Source organism: the organism of the source record quoted next, unplaced genomic scaffold (genome assembly GCF_019419815.1).
Source record: "Pyrus x bretschneideri cultivar Hongxiangsu unplaced genomic scaffold, Pyrus_bretschneideri_v1 Contig2, whole genome shotgun sequence".
Classification (NCBI taxonomy): domain Eukaryota; kingdom Viridiplantae; phylum Streptophyta; class Magnoliopsida; order Rosales; family Rosaceae; genus Pyrus; species Pyrus x bretschneideri.
The window spans coordinates 2,216,129-2,241,962 of record NW_025999501.1 but is presented as its reverse complement, the minus strand read 5'-3'; the positions used below and the strand labels follow the sequence as shown (position 1 = coordinate 2,241,962).

General features: G+C 35.9%; 2 protein-coding genes and 1 long non-coding RNA gene across 3 annotated transcripts; all 3 read right to left on the bottom strand.

Moving 5' to 3' along the window:
• Nucleotides 1-2,543: 2,543 nt before the first annotated feature.
• LOC108868064 (histone acetyltransferase KAT6A-like) lies at nucleotides 2,544-4,832 on the bottom strand. The gene is made up of 3 exons (XM_048583012.1): nucleotides 3,669-4,832; nucleotides 3,461-3,562; nucleotides 2,544-3,353 (listed from the first exon to the last, which is right to left on the bottom strand). The coding sequence occupies exons 1-3, from the start codon at nucleotides 3,717-3,719 to the stop codon at nucleotides 2,544-2,546; spliced, it is 963 nt and encodes a 320-aa protein (XP_048438969.1). The 5' UTR covers nucleotides 3,720-4,832.
• Nucleotides 4,833-7,350: 2,518 nt separating this feature from the next.
• LOC103937417 lies at nucleotides 7,351-10,819 on the bottom strand. Its single transcript, XM_048583011.1, has 4 exons — nucleotides 8,739-10,819; nucleotides 8,340-8,648; nucleotides 8,146-8,251; nucleotides 7,351-8,043 (listed from the first exon to the last, which is right to left on the bottom strand). Exons 1-4 carry the CDS (start codon nucleotides 10,817-10,819, stop codon nucleotides 7,351-7,353), a joined length of 3,189 nt encoding a protein of 1,062 aa, XP_048438968.1.
• Nucleotides 10,820-10,942: 123 nt separating this feature from the next.
• On the bottom strand, nucleotides 10,943-12,887 carry LOC125476666. The gene is made up of 3 exons (XR_007257994.1): nucleotides 12,600-12,887; nucleotides 12,460-12,524; nucleotides 10,943-11,159 (listed from the first exon to the last, which is right to left on the bottom strand). It is a non-coding gene; the product is annotated as an uncharacterized LOC125476666 (long non-coding RNA).
• Nucleotides 12,888-25,834: the final 12,947 nt, after the last annotated feature.

Here is a 25,834-nt window from a genome sequence, read left to right as displayed (position 1 = left end):
ATGCCTCCTAATCAGATTTTTCTTCGTTGGGATGATGTCTCTGCAGAATTTCCAAGCACAAATCTTAACTTTATGAGGGACCCTAGCATCCCAGATGTCACCAATTTTGACAACTTCGAATGTGACTTCCGCTAGAATCATTTGGAAATCTTGGACTTGCTCCACAACTGATTTCTCATCCACCATTTGGTAACAGAGAAAAAGGCTTCCTCCTTGGTGTCGTATTTACACTGCAAAGCTTTCCAAATCTTTTTTGCAGAAGAGTAAGTGGTCTCATAATAATCATAAAAATATCATCAAGACAATTCAAGAGATAATACCGGCATTTGTACTCATCTTTTTTCATATTGTTGGACTTTTTCTTCTATGGTCATAGAGCTCATCTCCGGTCATGTTCTCCTGCCAGTTTTTGTTTGGATTTTTGTCGGTGAGAACGTAGGTAGTTTTGAGAAGATTGAGATAGAAAAGGACTTTCCCCTTCGACCTCTTGAAATGAGTTCCCTTGAAACGGAATGACTTGTTGGGATCTCCAATATTGTCGAACAACTTCTCAAGTACATGCTCCGTGAATTTGAATCTCCTTAAAATTGTTGGGAAAATTACTAGGAAATTATAATATTCTTCTCAGAAGCACGTCGACAATTAAGCTGTGGCGTAGGTATCTCGCTCTTTTTAAGGAGATTCAAGCTCACAGCGATTTGAAAAGTCCATGAACAAGTGCAGCAGTATATCCATTGACTTGTCCCCTCCAGTTAGTAGTGGATCCAGGATTTCAACACCGATGGTCCTAGGATAAAAGATTCGACTTTGTAGACAGAAATAGCACTCAAAAATTTTTCTCTATTTTTTAAATGAAACATTTCGTCGAACACATTGCATGTACATGGACGGCCTTGTTTTGTTCTTTAGAGATTAAAAGCCTTGCTAAAATATTTAGTGCCAATTTTTAACTAGTAAATGGATAGTTTTTTTTTTTTTTTTCCTAAGATACCATTAACTTGATACAATCCTTCTTCTTCTTCTTTGTTCAAAAAAAAAATCCATCTTCTTCACTTTGACTTTACCCTGCTGGTTTTGTAACTACAAAATTCAAACTCCGGTGAATGAAACCCAGCCGAGGGTGACTCTTATACTAGGAGACTAATTATTATTTTTCACAATGATTTATCCATTCAGTCCTTCATAAAGCTCCATCTAAGGTTTAGGGTGGTCCTCTGAGGTACTTCACAAGCCATTCTCCAATCATTGAAGGGTCCTGGGACCACCCTGATTCCTCTATAAATTTGCCCCTGCTTCTAGAATACAACAGCCCAACTGAATCTTTATGTGACTTAAACTTATTTGCACAAAATCAAGAGTCCAAAGCCCATCACATGAACACCTTTCTTTGGCCAATAAATGAAAACAGAAAGAATGAAGAAAATTGAGAGAATAATAGTTGTAGAAGAGATTAGGTAATGGATGAATAACAAAAGGATAGAAAATGCTACTAATTATAAGTTTACTATCATCTTTAGTGAATAGGGAAATTGTCACATCCCGGCCCAGGCGAGACCACTTCCCGGGCCCGCTCCACCACCGTAGCACGATATTGTCCGCTTTGGGTCCCGACCATGCCCTCACGGTTTTGTTTCTGGGAACTCGCATGAGAACTTCCCGATGGGTCACCCATCCTGGGAATGCTCTCGCGCGCTACTCGCTTAACTTCGGAGTTCCCATGGAACCCGAAGCCAGTGAGCTCCCAAAAGGCCTCGTGCTAGGTAGGGATGGGAATATACATATAAGGATCACTCCCCTGGGCGATGTGGGATGTCACAGAAATAAACACAAAATAACAAAAAGAGAGTTAAAAGTATTATATAAAAAGAGGTCAAAAGACTCCATCTTAATTTCTCACTAACACTACTACAATATATGCTATCACCGGCGGAGGACAAACCGACGAGAAATCAACTTTCTGTCGAAAATTTGGCACAAATCTGACATTACATAATGTAATGTCGCTTTTCAATAGCGACACTATTGCTAGGGTCGCAAAAGGGCTTCAGCGTCGCTTTTTGAGCTTAATCCGCCACTACACAGTGTCGCTTTAAAGCGACACTAACCTTAACGTCGGTTTAAAGCGACGCATACTTACACGTGCATCAGCTATTTAATAATAAAGTATGCAGTATACTGTCGCTTTAAAGCGACATTATATTAAAATGAAATAAATAAAATATTCCTTAAACCGACGTTAGATAACAATTAAATAAATAAATATAAAAACTAGTAACGGTCTTAACCGACACTATATTTGTTAATAATAATAAAAGTAGATGGACAACTGCATGCAATTTCAATTAATTCCAACCAAAATAAATTATATAATCAAAATTATAAATTTTAAGATCAAAATAAACATTAATGAAAATAAATAACAAAAACAATAGTGCCAAACTGTACATCTAACATTTCACATAAAATCCAAAAAGTCGTCCGTCGTAACAAACATTAAATCCGACATTACAAACATAACATAAAAAAACAAAAAGATAGACCAATTATACTGTCGTATTTAACCGACAAGAAAAAGAACCAATTAAACTACCCAACCGAATCTGCGCCTGAACGTCGTCCAGATCCTTCTGCTTGAGAATCTCTCCTTGAGATCCTCCTCCTTGAGATCCTCCTTCTTGAGATCCTCCATCTGATCCAAAAATCCTCGACAAGTCCACATCAAATCCAACACCTGCAAGCATTCCAGAAAACCCCCCAACTGGAACTTCAGGAAAAGATCCACTAGCAGCAGCCATCTCAGGTCGATATACTGGCACTTGATAAGGTGGCTGCTGCATGTATGGCATGGGCGGCTGCTGCATGTATGGCATGGGCTGCGCAGGCATCGGATACACAGGATATAGAGGTTGCTGATTATGGCCAGCATACGGATATGCAGGGGAAGGCTGACTTTGGCCCGACTGTTGAGGAGGTTGACTGTGGCCTGATTGTTGGGTTCCCGGGCTATATGGTGGTTGTGGCTGAAATCTTTGAAAAAACCATGCAAACAACTGATTTTGCTTGTTCTCTAGGTCCGAAATCCGTTTATTATTATTTTCGTCTCTCATTTTCAACTCATTATTTTGAGTCATTAGCAACGCCATTGAACTCTTAGATGATCTCCTAGAGGAAATTGATGTAGAAGATGAAGAAGATGCATAAGACACCATATCAGGAGTCACACCATGACCGTATCCTCTGACTCTATTATACCTCTCAGGACCCATAGTATCAACATAAACTTGGGTCCTAAGATCTTCATTATCGTCTTGGCCCGACTCAATCAATGTTTGCAGGTTGCTCTCCATTGTTGACTTGCATTACAATTTTTAAAAACAAAAATTCAATCGTAAAACAGAAAAATAAGCTATAGATAATAAATACTAATAAAATCAAATACTAACACGAAAAAATCAATTACCCCTGTACGCTCCGATGTTTCATCAATCCATGTTTTATCTTTTCGTGTATGACATTCACGAAAAAAGGTTACAGGATCTGCTTCTTTCCCATGCTTCTTCCGCTTTATCAAAAATAAAATTTCATACAAACAAATTAAGCAAACCTCATACTAAAAATAAATATAATTATTTAAAATTAATCATCTCTTGAAAATGTACAATCCATACATATTCTTCCCGCACTCTTGCAAAGGATTTTGTACCAGTAGTATGGTTCATTGATTTCAATCCCCGATTAATCTTATTTTTTTCAGCAACCTCCTGAAAAAAAACGAACGAAAAAAGAAAAGATTATATTAGGCAACTTTAAAGTTATAACGAAATAAATCGTGTAAGGTTTACCTTTGTTTTGTCTCTATTCCAATATGCCAACAAATCATTCCACTGGGTAGGAATCACATCAGGAGGAGGCTCGCTGCGCACCTGTTCTGCTCTTTTAGTATAATACTTTTTTTTTAACTTATTTCTAAACTCTTTGTGCGCATGCTCCGCAATCTTAAGCGTCATATGACGGATCAAAGGCATTTTTACTATATCTGCATCTTCAAAAAAGATACTTCCCTACATACATAAAAACAAAAAACAAAAAAAATCACGCTAGTCAAATATTATTACAATCATTGACCTATTCTTCTATTTTCAACTAAAAATAAAAACATCTATATATACCTTTATTCTATTCCAGAAAGCTTCCTTATCTTCTTCCGTAACCTTACGCCAATCTTTCTCCAACGGAAGATTTCTATAGTCCCTAACCTCCGCTGCTACATGTTTTGAAAAAGCACTAGCGTTATCACTAATGCATTTTCCGGACGAATCAAACGAACAAAGCTGTTTCGTCCATTTAGGAATTGAGGGTCCACGCCTCCGTTGAGATGTACCTTGTTAATACAAACACACAATTAAAAACTAGGAAACAAATGTATATTTTCAGATTAGCAATAATAATCGTTCAAACACACAAAAAAAAAAAAAAAAAAAAACTGACACTCATAACAATTCAAAAAAGAACCAGCATCACCCTCGTCCTCTTCCAAATGAAGTTCCTCAGAACATTGATCTTCACGGGAATTATCCATTGCAAAACTTAATGGAAGGAGAAGGAAGTGGGGGAAAGAGGAAGCCAGAAATGGGTGATAGAGACGAGAGACAGAAGTGGAACACGGAAGTGAAGGGAGACAAAGAAATTAAATATGGATAACAACTTAGCGTCGAAATATGAATACATTACGTCGCTTAAAACCGACACAATCACTGACTAAACCTCCCCACACGTAACCTGACATAAAGCCTGCTATACTTGTCAGTGCAAGCCTATTGCGTCGCTTTAAACCGACGTTATCTTGCATAGCGTCGAAATAAGGGCCTAGTGCGTCGTTTAAAACCGACGTTAGTTTGCATAGAGTCGAAATAAGCACAGGTTTGTGTCGCTTAAAACCGCCACTATATCTGATTCGACCTATATTATAGCCTGACATAGTTTTGACTGAAAGTCTGACATGTTTCAGTCATAAATGCCTTTGCGTCGAAATAAGGTCACATTGCGTCGGTTTTAACCGACGTTAGCCTGACAGGTTTTTAATAAGAGCAAGTTTGTGTCGAAATATGAAAACATTTGCTTCGAAATAAGAATCGTCTGACATTCAATTAGTCTCGAAAATGTATAATTTTGCCTCGATTAAAACCAGTCCAAGCATGAGTTGACATGCCAATCAATATTATAATCTTTCAACCCATTCCCTGCAAAAAATACCGGGAAACCTCCCGCCCAACATAAAAATAAAATTTTTACTTCCCAAAAAAAAAGGAACAAAAACAAAAACAAAAAAACATAAAAAAGTTTTACCCAAAATTTAAAAATAATTAGTTATGTTATGTCATATAATATTTTAATAAATAAATTTATTAAGTTGAATCAATTTTTTTTGCACTGTAATTGTTATTTTAATTTGTTGTTATTTTGATAATTTTTTGTTGTTATTTACTAGAATGGATTAGATGAACATAATTTGAGTTGTTATGAGAAAATGGAATGAATAATATTTATAAGCATTTATGTTAAATTAACAATATTAAATATAACCTAAACTTATAATATTTAGGAATATAAGAATATATTATGTTAAATTAATTTTTTTTGCACTCTAATTGTTATTTTAATTTGTTGTTATTTTGATACATTTGATAACATTTGGTTGTTATTTACTAGAATGGATTAAACACCATTGAACCCAAATCAAAGTTGGAAGTGTGGTGATATGTAGAGTTGCTCCACATCGGAAAGTTAATTACCCTAGAAAGCTTAGAAGAGTTGAGTCACTCTTTGTATTTTAAATTGAAGATCGAATTCATTCATTATATTCATATAGGGTCAAGGAGTGTAGTTATAAAAAATCATCTAAATCGGAGTTAAAATAACCGTTAAATCGTGATTTTTCGTTTATAACCGTCGAAAAGCTTTGTCCCGTTACTTGATCTCTGAATGTTTTTTTTTTGTGATTTTTTGCTGATGTGATCTCCAAGCATATACAAACAATTTTGACGGTTTGGATCGTTGAAATTAGTTTTGGAGAATTCGTAAAACGATAGATTGACTAACACTTAGAGTTTATTTATACTTTCATTAAGTATAACATAAGGTTTTGTGGTATCCACTGGTGTAAATATTTTAAATTGAAGATCGAATTCATTCATTGTATTCATATAGGGTCAAGGAGTGTAGTTATAAAAAATCATCTAAATCGGAGTTAAAATAACCGTTAAATCGTGATTTTTCGTTTATAACCGTCGAAAAGCTTTGTCCCGTTACTTGATCTCTGAATGTTTTTTTTTTGTGATTTTTTGCTGATGTGATCTCCAAGCATATACAAACAATTTTGACGGTTTTGATCGTTGAAATTAGTTTTGGAGAATTCGTAAAACGATAGATTGACTAACACTTAGAGTTTATTTATACTTTCATTAAATATAACATAAGATTTTGTGGTATCCACTTGTGTAAAATTCATTGTATTCATATAGGGTCAAGGAGTGTAGTTATAAAAAATCATCTAAATCGGAGTTAAAATAACCGTTAAATCGTGATTTTTCGTTTATAACCGTCAAAAAGCTTTGTCCCGTTACTTGATCTCTGAATGTTTTTTTTTTGTGATTTTTTGCTGATGTGATCTCCAAGCATATACAAACAATTTTGACGGTTTTGATCGTTGAAATTAGTTTTGGAGAATTCGTAAAACGATAGATTGACTAACACTTAGAGTTTATTTATACTTTCATTAAGTATAACATAAGATTTTGTGGTATCCACTTGTTATTAGGGTGTAAAACATTCATTGCATTCGTATAGGGGTGTAAAACAGTTAAATTAATATATAATTATTATTGTTTTTAGGGGTGTAAAACAGTTAAATTAATATATAATTATTATTGTTTTTAGGGGTGTAAAACAATTAAATTAATATATAATTATTAATATTTAGGCTATAAAACTGCAAATAATAAAAAATAATTATATACAATTATTATTATTAGGGGTAATGCATATGATTGACAACAAGTATCTTGCGTCGAAATAGTCTCATATTGCGTCGAAATAGGCTAGGGTTGCGTCGGTTAAAACCGACGCCAAGTCTGACACACATGTCCTAAGGTTAACATTGCGTCGAAATAGGCTGGGGTTGCGTCGGTTAAAACCGACGCCAATTCTGACATACCTGAAAAATGCCGTCGGTTAAAAGCGACAGAAAACAAGGAAAAAAAAAAAAAAAAACAGAAATATAATTTTATGATACGATATCATAGCATACAAAATAAAACAAAGTCTAATTAATACAAAAAATAATTAATATATTTATTCCCTGTCATCATCTGTTAGCTCTTCGTCGGTATTGGCATGATTAACGAACCCGGTAGGCAACACTAATGATTCAAGAAAGGGAGTCTCTTCCACGCCAACCCTTGTATGAAAATTTTCATTATCAAGAATTCGATCATCCAAGTTCGGCGTGTCATAATCATCAATAGCATCACTATCCTCTAATACGTCAAATAAATCTCTTGGCTGAGTTCGAACAACTACGTGCCAATCTTTTTCAATCGTGTCCTCCACGTAAAATGCCTGTAATGCTTGTGATGCTAGTATGAAAGGATCCTCTTTAAATCCCAATTGATTGAAATTCACCATAGTAAATCCATATTGATCAGTCTTCATTCCTCGTGGACTTTCACTATTAACCCATTCGCACTTAAATAACATCACAGCTCGACCCCTATCTCCTGCTTCAGTAGGACCACAATATTTGACCTCGAACATATCTACAACTCTGCCATAACAATTTACTTGCCCAATTGCTCCAGGAACATTTGCAGGTACAAAGACACCACAGTTTTGATTCTTATGCTTATCATCCACAGATTTTATACGAAATCTAAATCCATGAACAATGTGACTTTTATATTTGCTCACAACCCTACTAGGATAATTAGCTAGCCAATGCAAGTCTTGAGATATCAATGTGTCATTAGCATCATATCTTGAATTCATCTGTAATAAGTATGAAGATAAATATTGACAGAATAACTATAAACATGTTATAATTAAAATGCAAAACAATAAATAAATAATATGATTATTATATCAACTTACATGTTGCTTGAACCATTCTGGAAATTCTTTCTTGCTTAGCTCTTTAATTTGTCGCATAGTTAACCTTTCTCGACGATATTTAGTTTTCAAGAATTCTTCATGTTGCCTACACAATTATGTCCAATTTAGATAATTATTTTTTCAAAGTTAAGAAAACCAATAAAACATTAAGACGTATGATTAAACATTCTTACCTTCTAAATGGGCTAACTTCATCACAATTATTTAGAATGTATCTATGGCACTGATCAAGAACATATAGATTGAGCTCCACATTTTCTCCTGAACCCATATAACATCCTTTCGAGTCAAAAATTGATAACCCACCAGATACTCCACGTCCAATCCCATCTTCATTTCGGCCTCTACGGGTACGACGAGACTCAACGTCTCTAAGATACATGGAACAAAATGACAAGCACTCATCCACCAAATATGCTTCAGCAATAGAACCTTCAGGACGACCTTTATTACAAACATAGCGCTTCAGTGTTTGCAAATACCTACAATTATAAAACGAAATACAAATTATTATAATTATTAATTAAAGTTATGACTACAATTGTAAAAAATTATAAAAATTTATTCATTACCGTTCAATTGGATACATCCATCTATATTGAACAGGCCCTGCAAGCGCTGCTTCATCTGCCAAGTGAACTGGGAGGTGCACCATTATATCAAAAAATGCAGGAGGGAATATTTTCTCAAGTTGACATAATGTCAAGGCAATTCTTGAATTCAGTTGCTTAAATCCTTCCTCAGACTCCTTCTTACTACATAACTGTCTGAAAATTGCACTCAACTCTAATAAAACCATAGTAACAGCTTTAGGCAAAACCGGGCGTATTGCAAGCGGGAGTAACTGCTGCATTAAAACATGGCAATCATGACTTTTCAACCCATGTATTTTTCGTTCATTCACGTGCACACATCGTGACAGATTTGATGAATATCCATCTGGGACCCGAATAGTAGACAATACTTTACAAAACGCAGTTTTTTCTTCTCTTTTCAATGTGAACAATGCTGGAGGTCGAAATGTTCTATTTCCTTCTCTACGTGGGTGTTGACTATGTCTTATGTTCAAGAATTCAAGATCTGCACGTGCCGCCAATCCATCTTTAGACTTTTCTATATCTAGCAATGTTCCCACCACACTGTCACATATATTCTTCTCGATATGCATAACATCAAGATTGTGTCTAATCAAGAGATGCCTCCAATAAGGTAGTTCATAAAAAATCGATTTCTTCTTCCACTGACTGTTACTACTTGTACTGCTCGAAGCTCTTCTTCTGCGTTGCCCAACTGAAGCATCCTTGTTTGGTTTTCCAAAAGTAAATCTCAATGTAGAAAGTTCTTCGAGACATTGTAAACCAGTCCACTGCCTTGGTGCAGTACGATGCTCTCGACGACCATTAAAAGTGATGGTTTGCCTTCGAAACCTATGATTATCTTCAAGAAATCGTCGATGCCCCATATAACAAATCTTGCGACTCGCTGGCAAGTAAATAGATTCTTTATCATGCATGCAATGTGGACAAGCTTTATAACCATGTGTACTCCATCCTGACAACATTCCATAAGCCGGAAAATCACTTATGGTCCATAACACGGCAGCCTTCATCGTAAAACTTTGGTTGGAAAACGCATCATAAGTGGGAATGCCCACCTCCCACAACTCATTCAGCTCGTCAATCAATGGACGCATGTATACATCAATCTCTTTACCAGGACTGCGCGGTCCTGGTATTAACAAAGACAATAACAAATTTGGTTGCTTCATGCACATCCAAGGTGGCAAATTATAAACAGAAAGCACCACAGGCCATGTGCTATGATCATTCCTCATTTTCCCAAAAGGATTAAATCCATCACTGGCTAACCCTAATCGGACATTTCGAATTTCTGACGCAAAATCCGGATATAAATTATCCAAATGCTTCCATGCGGGAGAATCTGAAGGATGTCTCATAAACTCATCCTTAGGACATTCAGTTGCATGCCATCTCATATGTTCAGCCATATGCTTCGACATAAAAAATCGTTGCAATCGTGGTTTTAAAGGAAAATACCACATAACCTTAGCTGCGACCTTTTTCCTCGAGCTATCCTCTGCATTGGTAATTTTATATCTTGATTTACCACAAACTGAGCACACGGTCAAATTTGAAGTATCTTTCCAATAGATCATGCAATCATTGGGACATGCATCAATTTTCACATACGACAGCCCCAAGTCATTTATAAGTTTTTTTGCTTTATAACAGGATTCAGGCAAACAATCCCCTTCAGGCAACATTCTTTTAATTAACTCCAGTAAAGTGGTGAAGATCTCGTCAGGCATTCCCGCTAAACACTTGATCTGATACAATCTTACAACTGCTTCCAATTTCTTAAACTCCTTACAACCTGGCCACAAATCTTGATCTGCCTCTTCAAGCAACTTAAAAAAAGTCTGCACCTCTTCTGGACGCCCTTCCCCAATAGGGGGTTCAGTAGATGGCCCAACACCTTCTTCTGTTAATGGTTGGACAAATACATCATTAAGAAAATCATGCATGCCAATCACCTCATCTCCTGTTTCTTCTTCTCCAATTCCCACATTTTGCTCTCCAATGTTTTGCTCGCCATGATGTCGCCAACAAGCGTTTTTATAATCTTTATCCATATCATACAATATGAGATGTTCAACAATGGTGTTCCTAACAAAAGAATATCGATTACAACATCTTTTGCAAGGACATCTAAACTTATCAGGACCAACACCATTTGCAACTACTTGATCCAAAAACAAATTAATTCCAGTTGTATACGCTTCAAAATTTCGGGGTATTGTCAACCAACTCTTGTCCATATTTTACCACTTTACGAAGGTAAAATATTACGTTGACACTAAGATGCCTACAATCTTTCAATCCCTATCATGTAGGCATAACTATCAAAATTTTCAATTTCTATCTTTCACCCCTCGAACTCTATCACGATTGCAATCTTTTAATTTTCAACACCTATTATAGTAAAAACAAATTAAAATAACAACAAAAAGTTGTCAAAATTATGCTCATCTAATCCATTCTAATAAATAACAACCAAAAGTTATCAAACTTATCAAAATAACAACAAATTCAAATAACAATTAGAGTGCAAAAAAAATTAATTAATATATTCTTATATTCCTAAATATTATAAGTTTAGGTTATATTCTTATATGAAAGGATATTCTTATATTATAAGTTTAGGTTATATTCTTATGAAAGGTTATATTCTTATATTCTTATATTCCTAAATATTATAAGTTTAGCTTATATTCTTATTAGAGTGCAAAAAAAAAAAAATTAACATAATATATTATAATATTACTCAATATTATAAGTTTATGTTATATTTAATATTGTTAATTTAACATAAATGCTTATAAATATTATTCATTCCATCTTCTCATAACAATTCAAATTATGTTCATCTAATCCATTCTAGTAAATAACAACAAAAAATTATCAAAATAACAACAAATTAAAATAACAATTAGAGTGCAAAAAAAAAAAAATTAACATAATATATTCTTATATTACTCAATATTATAAGTTTATGTTATATTTAATATTGTTAATTTAACATAAATGCTTATAAATATTATTCATTCCATCTTCTCATAACAATTCAAATTATGTTCATCTAATCCATTCTAGTAAATAACAACAAAAAATTATCAAAATAACAACAAATTAAAATAACAATTAGAGTGCAAAAAAAAAAAAATTAACATATTGTATTCTTATATTACTCAATATTATAAGTTTATGTTATATTTAATATTGTTAATTTAACATAAATGCTTATAAATATTATTCATTCCATTTTCTCATAACAATTCAAATTATGTTCATCTAATCCATTCTAGTAAATAACAACAAAATATTATCAAAATAACAACAAATTAAAATAACACTTAGAGTGCAAAAAAAAAAATTAACATAATATATTCTTATATTACTCAATATTATAAGTTTATGTTATATTTAATATTGTTAATTTAACATAAATGCTTATAAATATTATTCATTCCATTTTCTCATAACAATTCAAATTATGTTCATCTAATTCATTCTAGTAAATAACAACAAAAAATTATCAAAATAACAACAAATTAAAATAACAATTAGAGTGACAAAATTAATTAATTCGACTAAATTTTTATTAATTTAACAAAAATAGTAGAATTTTATCTAAGTGCTTAAATTATAATTTTTAAATAAATAAACTTGTGTATTATACAATTTAAAAATTAAAGAAGTTAGGGATACAAACCTGATTTGTTGAAGAATTTCGACGTCAACAATTCTTTATGTACTCAACCAACTCCAATAACTTTCCTACAAAAATAAATTGTAACTAAAAATTAAACATAAGAGGAGAAAATAAAAATATTATAAGCAAGAAAAACTTACTGTTGTGAAGAGGAACAAATGAATTTTGAAAACCAAAGGAGAAAGCTGAAAGAGAGAACAGAGGAACAAATGAAGTTTGCAAACCAAAGGAGAAAGCTGAAAGAGGAACACGGGAGACTTTGTAAAAATTGGAAGAACGAATAAGAAAAGTGCAAGAGAAGAAAAAGAAAACACGGGGGAGAGGGTATAAAGAGCAACAATGTGTCGCTTACAACCGACACTGGTTTTCAAAATATATGTCGCTCAAAACCGACGCAAGATTTAAAATATTAAAAACAAGAATTAGTGTCGCCTAGAAGCGACACCCATAGTTTATGTCGCTTAAAAGCGACACTATTTTATTTAAAGCGACGCCATTGCTTAAAAATATTAAAATATATGTCAGGTTATAAGCGACACTAAATTTTTACGTCGGTTTAAAAGCGACATAGAAATTTTATGACGCTTATAAGCGACACTAAATACGACGTCATCTTCAGTGAGTGTCGCAAATCTCTTTTTCGCCACTATATAATATTAAACCGACGCAAGAAGTGACACTATTAGGTCCTTTTGTAGTAGTGTAACAAATATTGACTACCATCTTAATTTCCTACTTTCAACAAATAATTAGTTTATTTAATATCAAAAAATGTAACAATTGGATTTAGAAGAACTTTAACGAAAAATTCTCAATACTGTTCATTTTAACGAAAAATCATATTTTTACACTAAAAAATCAATCTTGATATTATTCACTTTACTCTTTATTTTATCTTTATCGTTAAAACTCAAAATTTTCATATTTTTTTCATTAGTTTTCTTTTGAATTTATTTTCATTTATTTAAGGCTTAAGCCTTTCCGAAGGTAATGCGATGACATCCAGTTCATTTGATTGACAAGCCATCAAATCATAACAATATCAACATCAAAAGGGGCACTCGTGCAAAAGTTGGACTAGCTAGCTTTGTAGCTAGAAGGCACATCAAGCGTGCTTATATTTGACTGAACTTGAAGCACAGTTGAACACACATAGATACACACATAGATCCCTCCCTCGGTCTAGAACGTACACCAAATGAGGTATGACTGAGCATATATTATTTGCTATCAAGCTTGCTCACAGCTATAGAGGACTCAGGTCAAAGAGAAATGATAAGGAGGCTATTTTAAATGTGGAGTTTTCTATGAATTTACTATTACCTCATATTTTTGTTGGCATAATATTTTTTTTATGTTGGCACGAGTATTGATCTTAAATTATAAGATGACAGAAAGTCTGTAGAGAATTTTACATTGAAAGTATCCTTAGGCCATCTCCAACCAAGGGCTGCCCTCTGATCCTCCAAGAAATTAATATTTTAATGAACAGTACAACTAATCGAGGACCAAAGGGCCATAGGGCCAAACATAATTTATTATTTAAAAACTACAACTTAAATTCAAATCCAACGGCTAAGTAACGTCAGCATGACGTCAACTAGCTGTTGGATTTGAATTTTTCTTTTGCTATAAATAGGGTGGATATTGGGCTATAATTCACACAACTTAATTTAATTTAATGTTGTATAATGGTTTAGGAAGTTATAGGAAAAACATATAATTTAAAAAAAAATATGAAACAAATTTTGTGAAATAGAAGTTATAGGAAAAAAATAGAATTTAAAATAAAATGAAACAAATTTTGTGAAATAGAAGTTATAGGAAAAATTTTGTAAATAAAAATAATAATAAAACTGTAAAAATAAAATCAAATCAAATGCAATGGCTAACTGACGTCAACTAGCCTGTTGCATTTGAATTTTAGCTTAAGGATTCCTATCGGTTATAATCGACAAGAATAATAATTTTTCTGGCCAGCCCCTTGCTGGCTGGCTGGCTGGCTGCATGCAGCTAGCCCTCATGCAGCCAGCCCTCCAACCCTTTCAGATTCCGTGGGGCCCTCTCAAATTCCACGAGCCCTCTTGCTTAGCCCTCGGTTGGAGACGATTTTCAGGCTATTTTTGACCCTCTGGCTCTCTGGACCCTTCAATAGGAGATGACCTTAGCATTTCTCCATGTCAAAACTAATATCTTATCAGCTTCTAGAAGTTGCTCTTGTTAATTAATAGCATATGTAATCTCAACATGTCTTGTACCAAGTCGTTAAACTAACACTTAGTTTTTCATATTGTTTCATACGGTCTTTTCAACCCTTTTGTTTGTACAACAATATGCCCTCGTGTAAATTTTGGTTACACTTACATGTTGATGAAGTTCATTGTACATTTGTAATTCAGAAAAATCGTATAAATAAGAATCTCTTTTTCAAACCTTCTTTTTTTTTTTTTTTTTTCTTTTTTTTTTTGATAGGTGATCGATCAGTAGCCAAATTTCACCATTAACGTCCCGATCATCATCAATGCGCGTGGTTATAAGGCCTGATTAAGGTGCATTTGATAGCCACTTGTATGTTAAATAGATATTCACTAATGAATCATGATAGTGTCCATTATCAAGTATAACGGTGAATATGTAACGTACATTAGACAAGCATTTGAGTATAAAATCAAATAGTGTAAATTACATTTTCATACATCAGGTTTGATATCTATTTTAATTCCTTACAACATCTTTAAAACATTTCACTTTCATACCTCATGTACTATTTTATTTCAAAATAATACCTTCGTTACATTTTCCATCCATTGGTCTTTTAAATGCTGACGTGGCTGCCACATTTGTGCCACGTGGCTAAAAAATAATTTTTTATGAATTTAAAAATAATTAATTAAAAAAATAATAATAAATAAAAATCTCTTCCCCTTCCCCGCAACGCCCACCCCTTTCTTCGACAATCTCCAGCTTCTTGTCTCCGGCCTCTGCCTTCTTCCAACACCACCAGGACCAAATATGAGGTCCCACACAATATGTAAGTACAAAATATGAATCATATACGAAGCTGTGGCGGAGAACTTGTGAGAGTCCCACACAACGAAGCTGTTGCGAGCTTTGTTCCAGGAAACAATGGCGTCCGTGGAAGGATCCTCCATCATTTCAAACGTCTTTGTGAGAAACGGCGGCGGACCCACCTCGTGCAGCCCCTCTATTGGCTGTGGCGAGAAGCTTGAGGACGACGAAGACGATAAGCCGACAATGCATGTCACAACCTCCTACTCTTTCACCAACACTCCATCCATGGTTATTGGTTTCCCCAAATTAGTTATTAGCAGGAATCTCAACACCAAAAGACAGGATTTTGAGAATTGGGTTTCTGGATTTGAAACTTACCTGCAAGATTTTTCCAACCCAATTTTTCTTGTCAATGTTTTCAGATCCAATAGCAGTGGAAAGAGGGTGATTGATGTATTCGTAGAGGAGGAAGAGGTGGTAGATTAGCATGATCAGCAGTCTGAACGGGACCAGCACAACATCTAAGTACTCCTTCTGAAAACCCATAGCTGATCGGTGGTGAAGATGTTCAAGGAGGAGGCCCGACGGACGCTGATCGATGGTGGTGGTAGTGGTTGTGGATCTGCTCATTGTAGTATTGGTGGTCCGGTGGTGTTGGAAGAAGGCGGAGGCCGAAGACGAGAAGTTAGAGATTGTCGAAGAAAAGGGTAGGGGTTGCGAGGAAAGGGAAGGGATGGGGTTCTGGGTTTTTTTTTTTAATTAATTATTTTTAAATGCATAAAATTTTATTTTTTATCCATGTGGCACAAATGTGGCAACCACGTGGCATAAATGTGACGGTCACGTCAGCAGACCAATGGATGGAAAATGTAACGGAGGTATTATTTTGAAATAAAATAATACGTGAGGTATGAAAGTGAAATGTTTTAAAGATGTTGTAAGGAGTTGACATAGACCCCAAACCTGAGGTATGAAAGTGTAATTTACCTAATGAAATAGATGACAAATCAAGTAAACAATCACAAAAGAGTATTCCAATAGGTAAAGAAACACAACAATAAGTAAATAAAGTTTCGAACAAAAACCTAGTATAGGGTGTTTGATTTCTATTGTTCTACCCATGCATATCGGGCTCGAAACTCTCATGTCTCTCCCCTAAATTATTATAACAATTTTGAACTCGCGTCAGATTATAAATACAAGAATTTGAGACTTTATGTTTTTTTTTTTTTTTTTTGTCAAATGATAGCAAAATTATTAAATGCGTAATGAAAATATTTAGATCCTTAGCAAGGGTATTGAAAAGCAATTCAGGGAAAATCAAATCCCATTTATAGTAACCCCTATTCTTAGACAAAAATGAAGTAAATGAATGTTGTGTTCCGTTACACTATTGCGAGCTTAAGTAAACTAAGTATGAATTTGTCTTAGTAACCTTTTACGTTTAAATAAAAGATAGCCAAAACAATTTTTTGAAAGACAGTGTGTCTCTAGTCTGTGAAAACAATATAAAGATGTATCATTTAAGTACAGTTCGCAGGAACATATTGTGGATGCAAATTTCTTCCTCCTCGTTCTTGGACAAAATTGTACCTACAAAACAAATAACACCTTAGGTCAAGGCCAATAGCCTCACGCGTCCATGATGAATGGGGAGGGGGGCTTTGGCCGAAGAACCTCCGATGCCAAAGTTAGAATATTCAGAGAAAAGTGTTTGGAGAATTTTGAGTATTTAGCAAGAGTGAAGACCTCCGTTTTTAGAGAAAATGGGGTAGTATATATAGGGCATAGGGGGAGAAGGTGGCCGGCCCTTTGTGGTGTTTTTGAGTGTATTTTGTAGTTAATTGGTAGTTTAATTAGCCATTAATAGATTAATTAGGTAATAAACCTATTAATTAGCTAATTAACATAATTTAAAAGGAATGTTTTGGGGGTTACCTTGTGGAGAAGATGGATGAAATAGATTTTGAATAAATACCTATTTTGGGATGATTGTCCACTGCTCGCAAGTGGGAATTCCAGGTGCTCTTCAAGGGTAATTTGGTCATTTCAGCCCAAAAATTCACGTGTCGTCACTTGATTATTTTTTTCTCCACAAATGCCCCCACACTTGCTGGGCTGCTCGCAGGAAAGGGCAGCATGTGTAGAGATCTCTAACTTTAATGCAAATTCTCTCTTGGGCTTGGAATTAAATTCTTCTAGGAAAGGGAAATAAATCGCCTCCAAAGCCTATTTAAGTCTACCTTAAGTAGGGGATTAAATCAACTTCGGAGGGCAATTATTTATCCCTGAAAGAAAGAGAGAAAACTAGAGGATATTTGTTCCCCCTCCCTAGCACTCTTATTTACGTACCCATGCAAAGAACCGTATTCTGTTGATTTCTTTGTCTTCTTCGCGCCACACCGATGTAAGAAAAACTTGATTCTCCTTGTCTTCTTCTTGAGAGGTACTGCCACGGGGCAACCGCCGGGGTGATGCGGCACGTCGGCTGGCAAGGGCCAGGAGTCGGCTTGACATGGGCTAATGAGGTGGTGTGGCAGGGGCCATTGCTTGTGCTGCTCAGCTTAATTAAAGCCAAGGATTGGCTCGGTATGGGTCGAAGAAGTGGCGTGGCATGGGTAACAGTTTGGGCTGCCACGTCTGGGCTGCTTGCCAAAAATTAAGGAAACTACTTGACTTTGATTTCTTAGCTGCTGTAGATGGGGCAGTCAAGGATGAAGTTGCTGAAGATGAAGTGTCGGATGAACAAACTATTAAGTGCAAAAGTGGATGCTGCCCCTTGACCCTTTGCTGCCGAGTTGATCTTCAAGCATTCGATCTTTTGAGCTATGTGGCCTTCTCGCACTTGAGAGCTTACCCATATGGGTGTGGGGAATTAGTTTACCCTCTCGCACTGGAGAGCAATTAGTTTACCCTCTCGCACTGGAGAACAATTAGTTTATCCTCTCACATTTGAGAGTAAACCCATATGGGTGTCGGGGAATTGGTTTACCCTCTCGTACTGGAGAGCAATTAGTTTATCATCTCGCATTGGAGAGCAAACTTATATGAGTGTTGGGGAATTGGTTTACCCTCTCGCACTAGAGAGCAATTAATTTATCCTTTCGCACTAGAGGGCAAACCTATATGGGTGTCGGGGAATTGGTTTACCCTCTCGCACTGAAGAGAAATTAGTTTATCTTCTCGCACTGGAGAGCATGGAAGTCGTTGTCGTGAGTGCAGCTGAGGAAAGCTGGACTATTTAGACAATCGAAATAATCCTTAGCCTACGAGGTCATGTTTGGCAATCTGCTTGAGACTTCGAACTACTTGTGGACCTCGCCTAAGGGTGTAAGCGCAAAGAGCTGCTCCCATAATTATTGTGCCATCATTAGATGTTTCGTCGTGTGCCTTTTTGAGGCTTGGTTAGCACGAGCCACAGGGCAAGATCGGTATGGCTGGGAGCTGTGGTGCAAGATTGGCACAGTTATTAGCCATAGTGATAGATCAATGGCTACCGGAAGCCATAGAGCAGGCAGGCACGATTGTGAAAGCAGAGTTGGGGCTAGCTTAAGCCAGGTTGTGCACAGCATGAGGAATTTTCTGGAGTGTTGAGAATAAGGCCTGCCTTCGGTTCTTAGTAGTTGGGCTGGTGTGTCATTCTGGATCTCATCTACCCCCGGCAGGCCATTAGGCTGAGCTGCTACATTTGTCGGAACAGAAATAATCTTTATATCCGGTAATCTATATGGGGTAATCTCGTCTACTCTATCTTATCATTGAAAGATAACTCGCTTATGTTGGTCATGTCTCATTGGAACGCCTTATCAATAGCTTCATTGCGCGGGAAATTGCGCAATCGCTCGATCAGGAGCCTTTCTACTTTTTCCTAAATTTGCCTTTGTTAGGGTGGCAGAGTTCTCAGCTGCCCCCGGTCGTGACCTACTGGTCTAGGCTGCTCTTTGATCCATGTGTTCAGCTCGTCTTTGCCACGACTGTGGTGGGTGTGGTATGTTCCTAGCAGGGGAACAGGTAACCTGTAGGCTGCTGCTTGAACTTGAGCTGGATTGAGTGACTGTTTCTCTCCGTCCACGGTGCTGCCTACTTCAATGTAAGGTGGAAGATGCTCCTTGTGGGACTTACCGCGGATGAACACTTCGCCTGGAAGGTTGCTAATGTTGATTATCGGAGTGTGGCCTCAACCATGAGTGTATGTTTGTCCGTGGGCCTAACTGAGAGTGCACGCTCATCCACGCACTAAGACGGGAGTATACACTATCTAGGGGGTCCAGTCGAGAGTGTACTCCGTTAGAACGCTCGGTTTATAACTAGTCAAGTGGCTGCTTGCCGGGACGTTGGTGGAGAGGTTCGTGTGCCCTTGTCCTTCTTCGGGAAACCTTGTCCGAGGCATATTGGATCTCGATGCGTTCAAGAGTTGATTCACCAAGGTTGTTTGTTGTGCAAGGGCGTTTGTCAACTCTATGACTTGTCGAAAGAAGTGTTGTTCACCATTTGGATTGGAAAAACTTAGAAGAAATATACCTCCTTGAGCAATGGAAGTGTGGTAGGCTCCGAGTGTGAGATTTGAATTGGGAAATGTCAAATCCACGGAGAAACGTGGTGAAAATGCCCCCGGCTCGATGGTTGGTATTCTTGGGCCAATTTGGGCTGCTTAGAATGCAGCCAGAGCAGGCTGGGCCACGAGAATAGGCTGCTTGGCGGGAGCCGGGCCGTGGTGCTGACACCATGGACCTCACCGCAGGTGGCTTCCATGGTAGCCACCGCGGCGGTTCCCTGTGGTGGAAACTCGTGGTGGTGGTGCCACTCCACCTATTGTCACATTTAGCCTCGTGGATCGTCGTGGTCCCATCTCTTGAATGTTGAAATTTTCATTTGTTGAATTTTCTAAATTTCTAGCCATTATGCTTCTCTTTTTTATCAAAGAATTTTTGCAAATAAAAAATTCTAATAATAAGAACGTACGAAAAATCTACCAATGGACAAGAAAATAGAAAATCTTGGATGCGAGAGTCCTCCACGAGTGTGGGACTTAACTCTCAATGAAAGCACCAATTTGTGGATGTAAATTTCTTCCTCCTTATTCTTGGACAAAATTGTACATACAAAACAAATAACACCTTAAGTCAAGGCCAATAGTCTCACGCGCCCAGAATGAATTTTGGGGGGGGGGGGTGCTTTGGCCGAAGAACCTCCGATAAAGTTAGAATTTTTAGAGAATAGTGTTTGGAGAATTTTGAGTATTTAGCAAGAGTGAAGACCTCTGTTTTTAGAGAAAATGGGGTAGTATATATAGGGCATGGAGGGAGAAGGTGGTTGTCCCTTTGTGGTGTTTTTTAATGTATTTTGTAGTTAATTGGTAGTTTAATTAGCCATTAATAGATTAATTAGGTAATAAATCTATTAATTAGCTAATTAAAATAATTTAAAATGAATGTTTTGGGGGTTACCTAGTGGAGAAGATAGACGAAATAGGTTTTGAATAAATACCTATTTTGGGCACTTTTGACTCTATTGTGGGATGTTGTCCATTTCTCGCACGTGGGAATTCTGGTGCTCTTCAAGGCTAATTTTGTCCTTTCCATCCAAAAATCCACATGTCGTTTCTTGATTATTTTTTGTTCCACACATATATCATAGCATGACAACCAAACAATATTTATGTGTCCACTCTACATTATTAAGTTATAAACCAATCTTCTAACCCAAATCAACATAAAAAATTTTAAATTGGAAAAAAAAAATGTAGAGATCGATTGCTGCTAGCGTCGTTTATCCTTTCCGAAAATTTAGCCAAAAATAGAAAAGGCAAGCTAACGGCAACATATAGGATGGAGTAAAGAGCTTCAACTGACTAAACTGCCGCCACAAAAGAAAACCCTAATGGCTTTCCCGGTAACAGAATGGGCCTCCACTTAGGAAGAAAAAAACAGACGCTGCATATGACATTAATGGACCCACACCCTTCCTTTTCGTGATGTGCCATGTGGAAGTTGGCCTGGCAATGATTCATCAAAGGTCCCACAAATCATGTAGACTTGTAGTGCTAACCTCACTAATTCCCACCGCAACCCACTGAAACCCTAAAAATTTTAATCGTCTACCCCCACCAAGCACCTTGCTGAAATCTGAATATCCACTCCTCTTTCGTTTCGAGATTTTTATGGAGTTCAATATTTTCCAGAGTGGGGAATTAAGAACTGGTAGAGCAGTAGAGATATTTAGATCAAAAGCTAAGTGTTGTTTCTATTTATGACTTTATGACATTGAATCAAGCATTCAGTGGTAGTTTGGATCCGAGCTGCCTAAGGTGTGGCTTTACATCATTACATGTGTAGATGTCGAGGTTTGGAGTAGTGTACAACGTATACAGGACTTATTAGTAAAAATGTCCGTGTGAGGTTGTGAGTTTTGAGACTGTTTAAAATGATACTATTGATTATATATGTAGCTTCATATTTAACCAATTGCGGATGTCTTCGTCTGTTTCTTCTTCATCTCTAATGGACCACTCATTGCCAAGACAAACGAAAATTTCAATTAAACGGCAAAATTTAAAACTAAGTTAAATGACTGAAATTTTTAATGGTCAAGTTTTGTGCAGACACCCACAAATTTTTTTTGTTCTCAAATAAATTAAATAACAAACATGAATGTTGCTTGTAAAATTTTAATAATATCTAGAAAATTGACACCTTCATCTACAAATAGTTACTTAAGAATTTATACTGACCGTCCAATAACAAAATTGACATCATAAGATAAAATGATAGTTACATATGAACGATGAAGAAGGTGAAGTGCAGATGACCAAACATCATTTATACGCTGACTTGTTTGGAAAGTGCACTCAATCTGAAATCAGAAACTTTAAGGTTCCCATATGCATCCAATACCAAATTTTCTGGTTGCAAGAAAAGCAATGAAAATGAAAATTTATGAACTTTTTACTATATTTATATTTGTGATATGAACGTTTTCTAAGCATAAGTACCTTCAGATCTCTATGACAGACACCTCTGATATGGCAGTAATCAACTGTAATAATAAGCTGTTGATAATATCTTCGTGCTTCATCTTCTCTTATCCATCCACTGTTTACCTTCAGATTAAAAGAAGTTCTCGTGAGAAAATAGAAACTCTCTCCCAAATAAGTTGAAAAGAAGTTAGGCTAAATGGGAATGTTTGATTGCAGTATGTGATTTACTTTTGTAAATTGATAATAAACCATTTATAGAATACAACCGGAAGAAAATAAGGTCACTAACAATTTTGTCAAATAGCTGCCCTCCAGTTACGAACTCCACAACTATAAATATCTTTGTCTTACTCCCATTACCTAAAAATACACAAATTATTAATAGAGTTGCATCAAAATGTAGCGCCACTTTTGATGGTATTAAATGGAGTCATCTTTCCCTTATATGACACTTCTACTTGCTTCATATTGACATAAGGAGGGTAGGAATCCACAGAACTAAGGGAATTTGACACCCTACTCATTAAAGTTTAATACATACAACAGAAATTGGTAACTTAAGTCTTGTTAACATTTCAGCTGTAAATTATTAACATCTCCTTATAAAGGTACCCGCAACTGTGTTGATGTGGGAGGATATAATTTTACATAATATAGATCATGAACCCAATGGCGGAGCCACCCACAAGGCTTAGATGGGTTGTAGCCCAAGGAGGTTTATGTAATTTCATGCTTTAGTTTCTTTGATGAAGTTGCTAAAGAAAGTTGAGGTTTCACCATTAAACCAATTAGTAATATAGAGAATAGCTCAACTACTCACAAGCACATGTAAGGTTTCTCCTCTCATCAATGTGGGATTCATTCTCACAAGCCCCCTCACGTGTGACGAATTTTCAAGCTTAATACGTGAACAACACAACTCGGGTCACGTGGAGCACATGTGGCCATTGAGCTTCACATGTAGGACAACCTGTTCTGATACTGTGAAGAAAGTTAAGATTCCATCATAAAACCAATTGGCAATATGGGAAGTAGTCCAACTACTTTATAAGCACATACAAGGTCTTTTCTCCCATTAATGTGGTATTCATTCTCAACACGCCCTTTCATGTGTGGTGGATTTTGAAGCCAAACACATAGACAACACAAATCGGGTGACGTGAAGCATATGTGGCCGTTAAACTTCACACGTAGGACAACCTGCTCTGATATTATTATGAAAATTAAGATTTCACCATAAAATCAATTGACAATATAGGTAGTAGCCCAACTACTTACAAACACATGCAAGATCTCTCCTCTCTTTAATGTGGGATTGATTCTCAACAATTGCAGAGAATTTTCTTTCGAGAGTTGTCTAAAGTTGTTTCGAGGATAGGAAGCTAGTATTTATATAAATCAATAAAAAGAAACAATACTAAAAAAATGACAAGAGGTGGAAGACGGAGAATATTCCCTCGCTAATTGTCCTTGCTAACTTGTGTACCTCGCACTTGATTTTTGGTTGATTCATTTTCGACTTAGTAGTTCAATATCTGATACTTGCAAATGTGAAGGTAGTACTTTGAATAGACCCAGTCACAAAGTTGCTAATCGCCTTCGGTATGCTGTGGCCACGGAGGGAATTGGTGTAAGGTTCTCGTCCCGCAGACCCCATTTCGTGGGCTCGCTAGGCTCTCTAGTTTTTTTTTTTTTTTTTATCACAACTCACAGAATGAGGAAAGAATTCATAGATCAAAATCATGAAGACAAATCATAGATCAAAATCATCAAGAATTCAACAAAGAAAAGAGGTTACCCAAAGCCAATTTCATGATGCTGTCATCAAGAATAGCGAATTTGACCAAGTTCGCTTTACCCAAAGCCAATTTCATGTTGCTGTCACCAAAGCCAACTTGATGTGGGCGATTATGGTGGTGGATAACAATTGCTTGCCGTCAAACCGAAAACTACCCGTCGGATTTCTGAAAATCCACTAGGAAAAATTCAAAGGTTAGGGGGTGTCCCTTGATTCACCTTAAAGTGGACTGAAATTATATATGCAATGCCTGAATATTTCTCATGGGAATGAGAGGAGTCGTTATAGGTAGTGGTAAGGAGTCTTCTAATATTCAATCTATGCAATTATACATGAATGTTAAGATGGTATCCATGAGCCAGTCTTACTTGTGTGATAGGTTCTGAACGAATTTCCACTACTTCATTCTCTGAGGTTTTGTGTTCTTATCTCTTCCGATTCAAGATCTCTAGTAGATTGGAATTTTGGGAATTTTTTTTTTTTTTTTTTCAAATTTAGCTCATTTGTTCTAGATTACAATCTTGGTCTGTCTGAATTAAAGGCCGATACTGAGACAATTTTACTGGTTTGACTGATTTCAGTTGATTTTGTTCAATTTTCTTGAAGGCTGATGCCATTGTTCATGTTTTCTTTGATGAATTAAGGTCGACAACCAGTTGTCCACTAAGATGTGATAATGTTGATTGTTAGTTCCTATATTTTTGAAATTTTTCCAAGTTTTTTGCATCTGGGTTTTTCTTGAGCAAGTGTTTCTCACGATCTTAAATTCTTGGTCTGTGATTTGTTGTTTTTTGTTGAAATATTTATTGAGTGATCATGTCTGATTCAGTAAAGTTTGAGAATCTTTTTATTGGATATACATGACACATTAGCAATTGTCATGTCATTAATTGCTTATGTATCACGTATTTCCAATATACACAAGGTCGCCAATATAATCATGTATATGTTAGGGTTTGGAGTAGTGTGCAATATATGTGGGACTATTTTGGATTCAAATCCACTCATATTATTTAGTCTCATCAAGATTTTTCCTCTATACTTCTTGTTGTCATATCTTATGAGACACATTAACAAATGAGAAGCGTCATCACCTATTCTCTTAAACATAAAACCTAAAAACACTTATACATAAAGTCAGCAATGTTATATATATGGACTCTTTGAAGCCTAAACTTTAATAATAGCTCTTCTATACACAAGGTCGAAGACAGAGAGGTTTGGAGTGCAAAAGAAGAGTAAGATATAATAGATAGCACAAAATTATGATGTGATTCTAAATTTGTAGTTTGTATTATGTTTCTCTTAAAAGACCTTGAATAAGTGCCTAGCAGCACACTTGATTCTGATGTGATAATGAGGAAGTTAAAATGAAAAATCGTTATCAAATGATAGCTAGGTTTCCTCTAATATTCTACAAAAAAATATCTCCTAGTTTCTCTTTTCATTGATTCTTTTAGTGTCAGTCAAGTTAAATGTACTTGAAATGAAATGGAAACATCCTAAGACAAATGCATTGCCTCAAAATTATGCAACTTTACAAAGTTAGGCTAGAATAACATATCAATTCCCCTTACTTGCCAAGATCT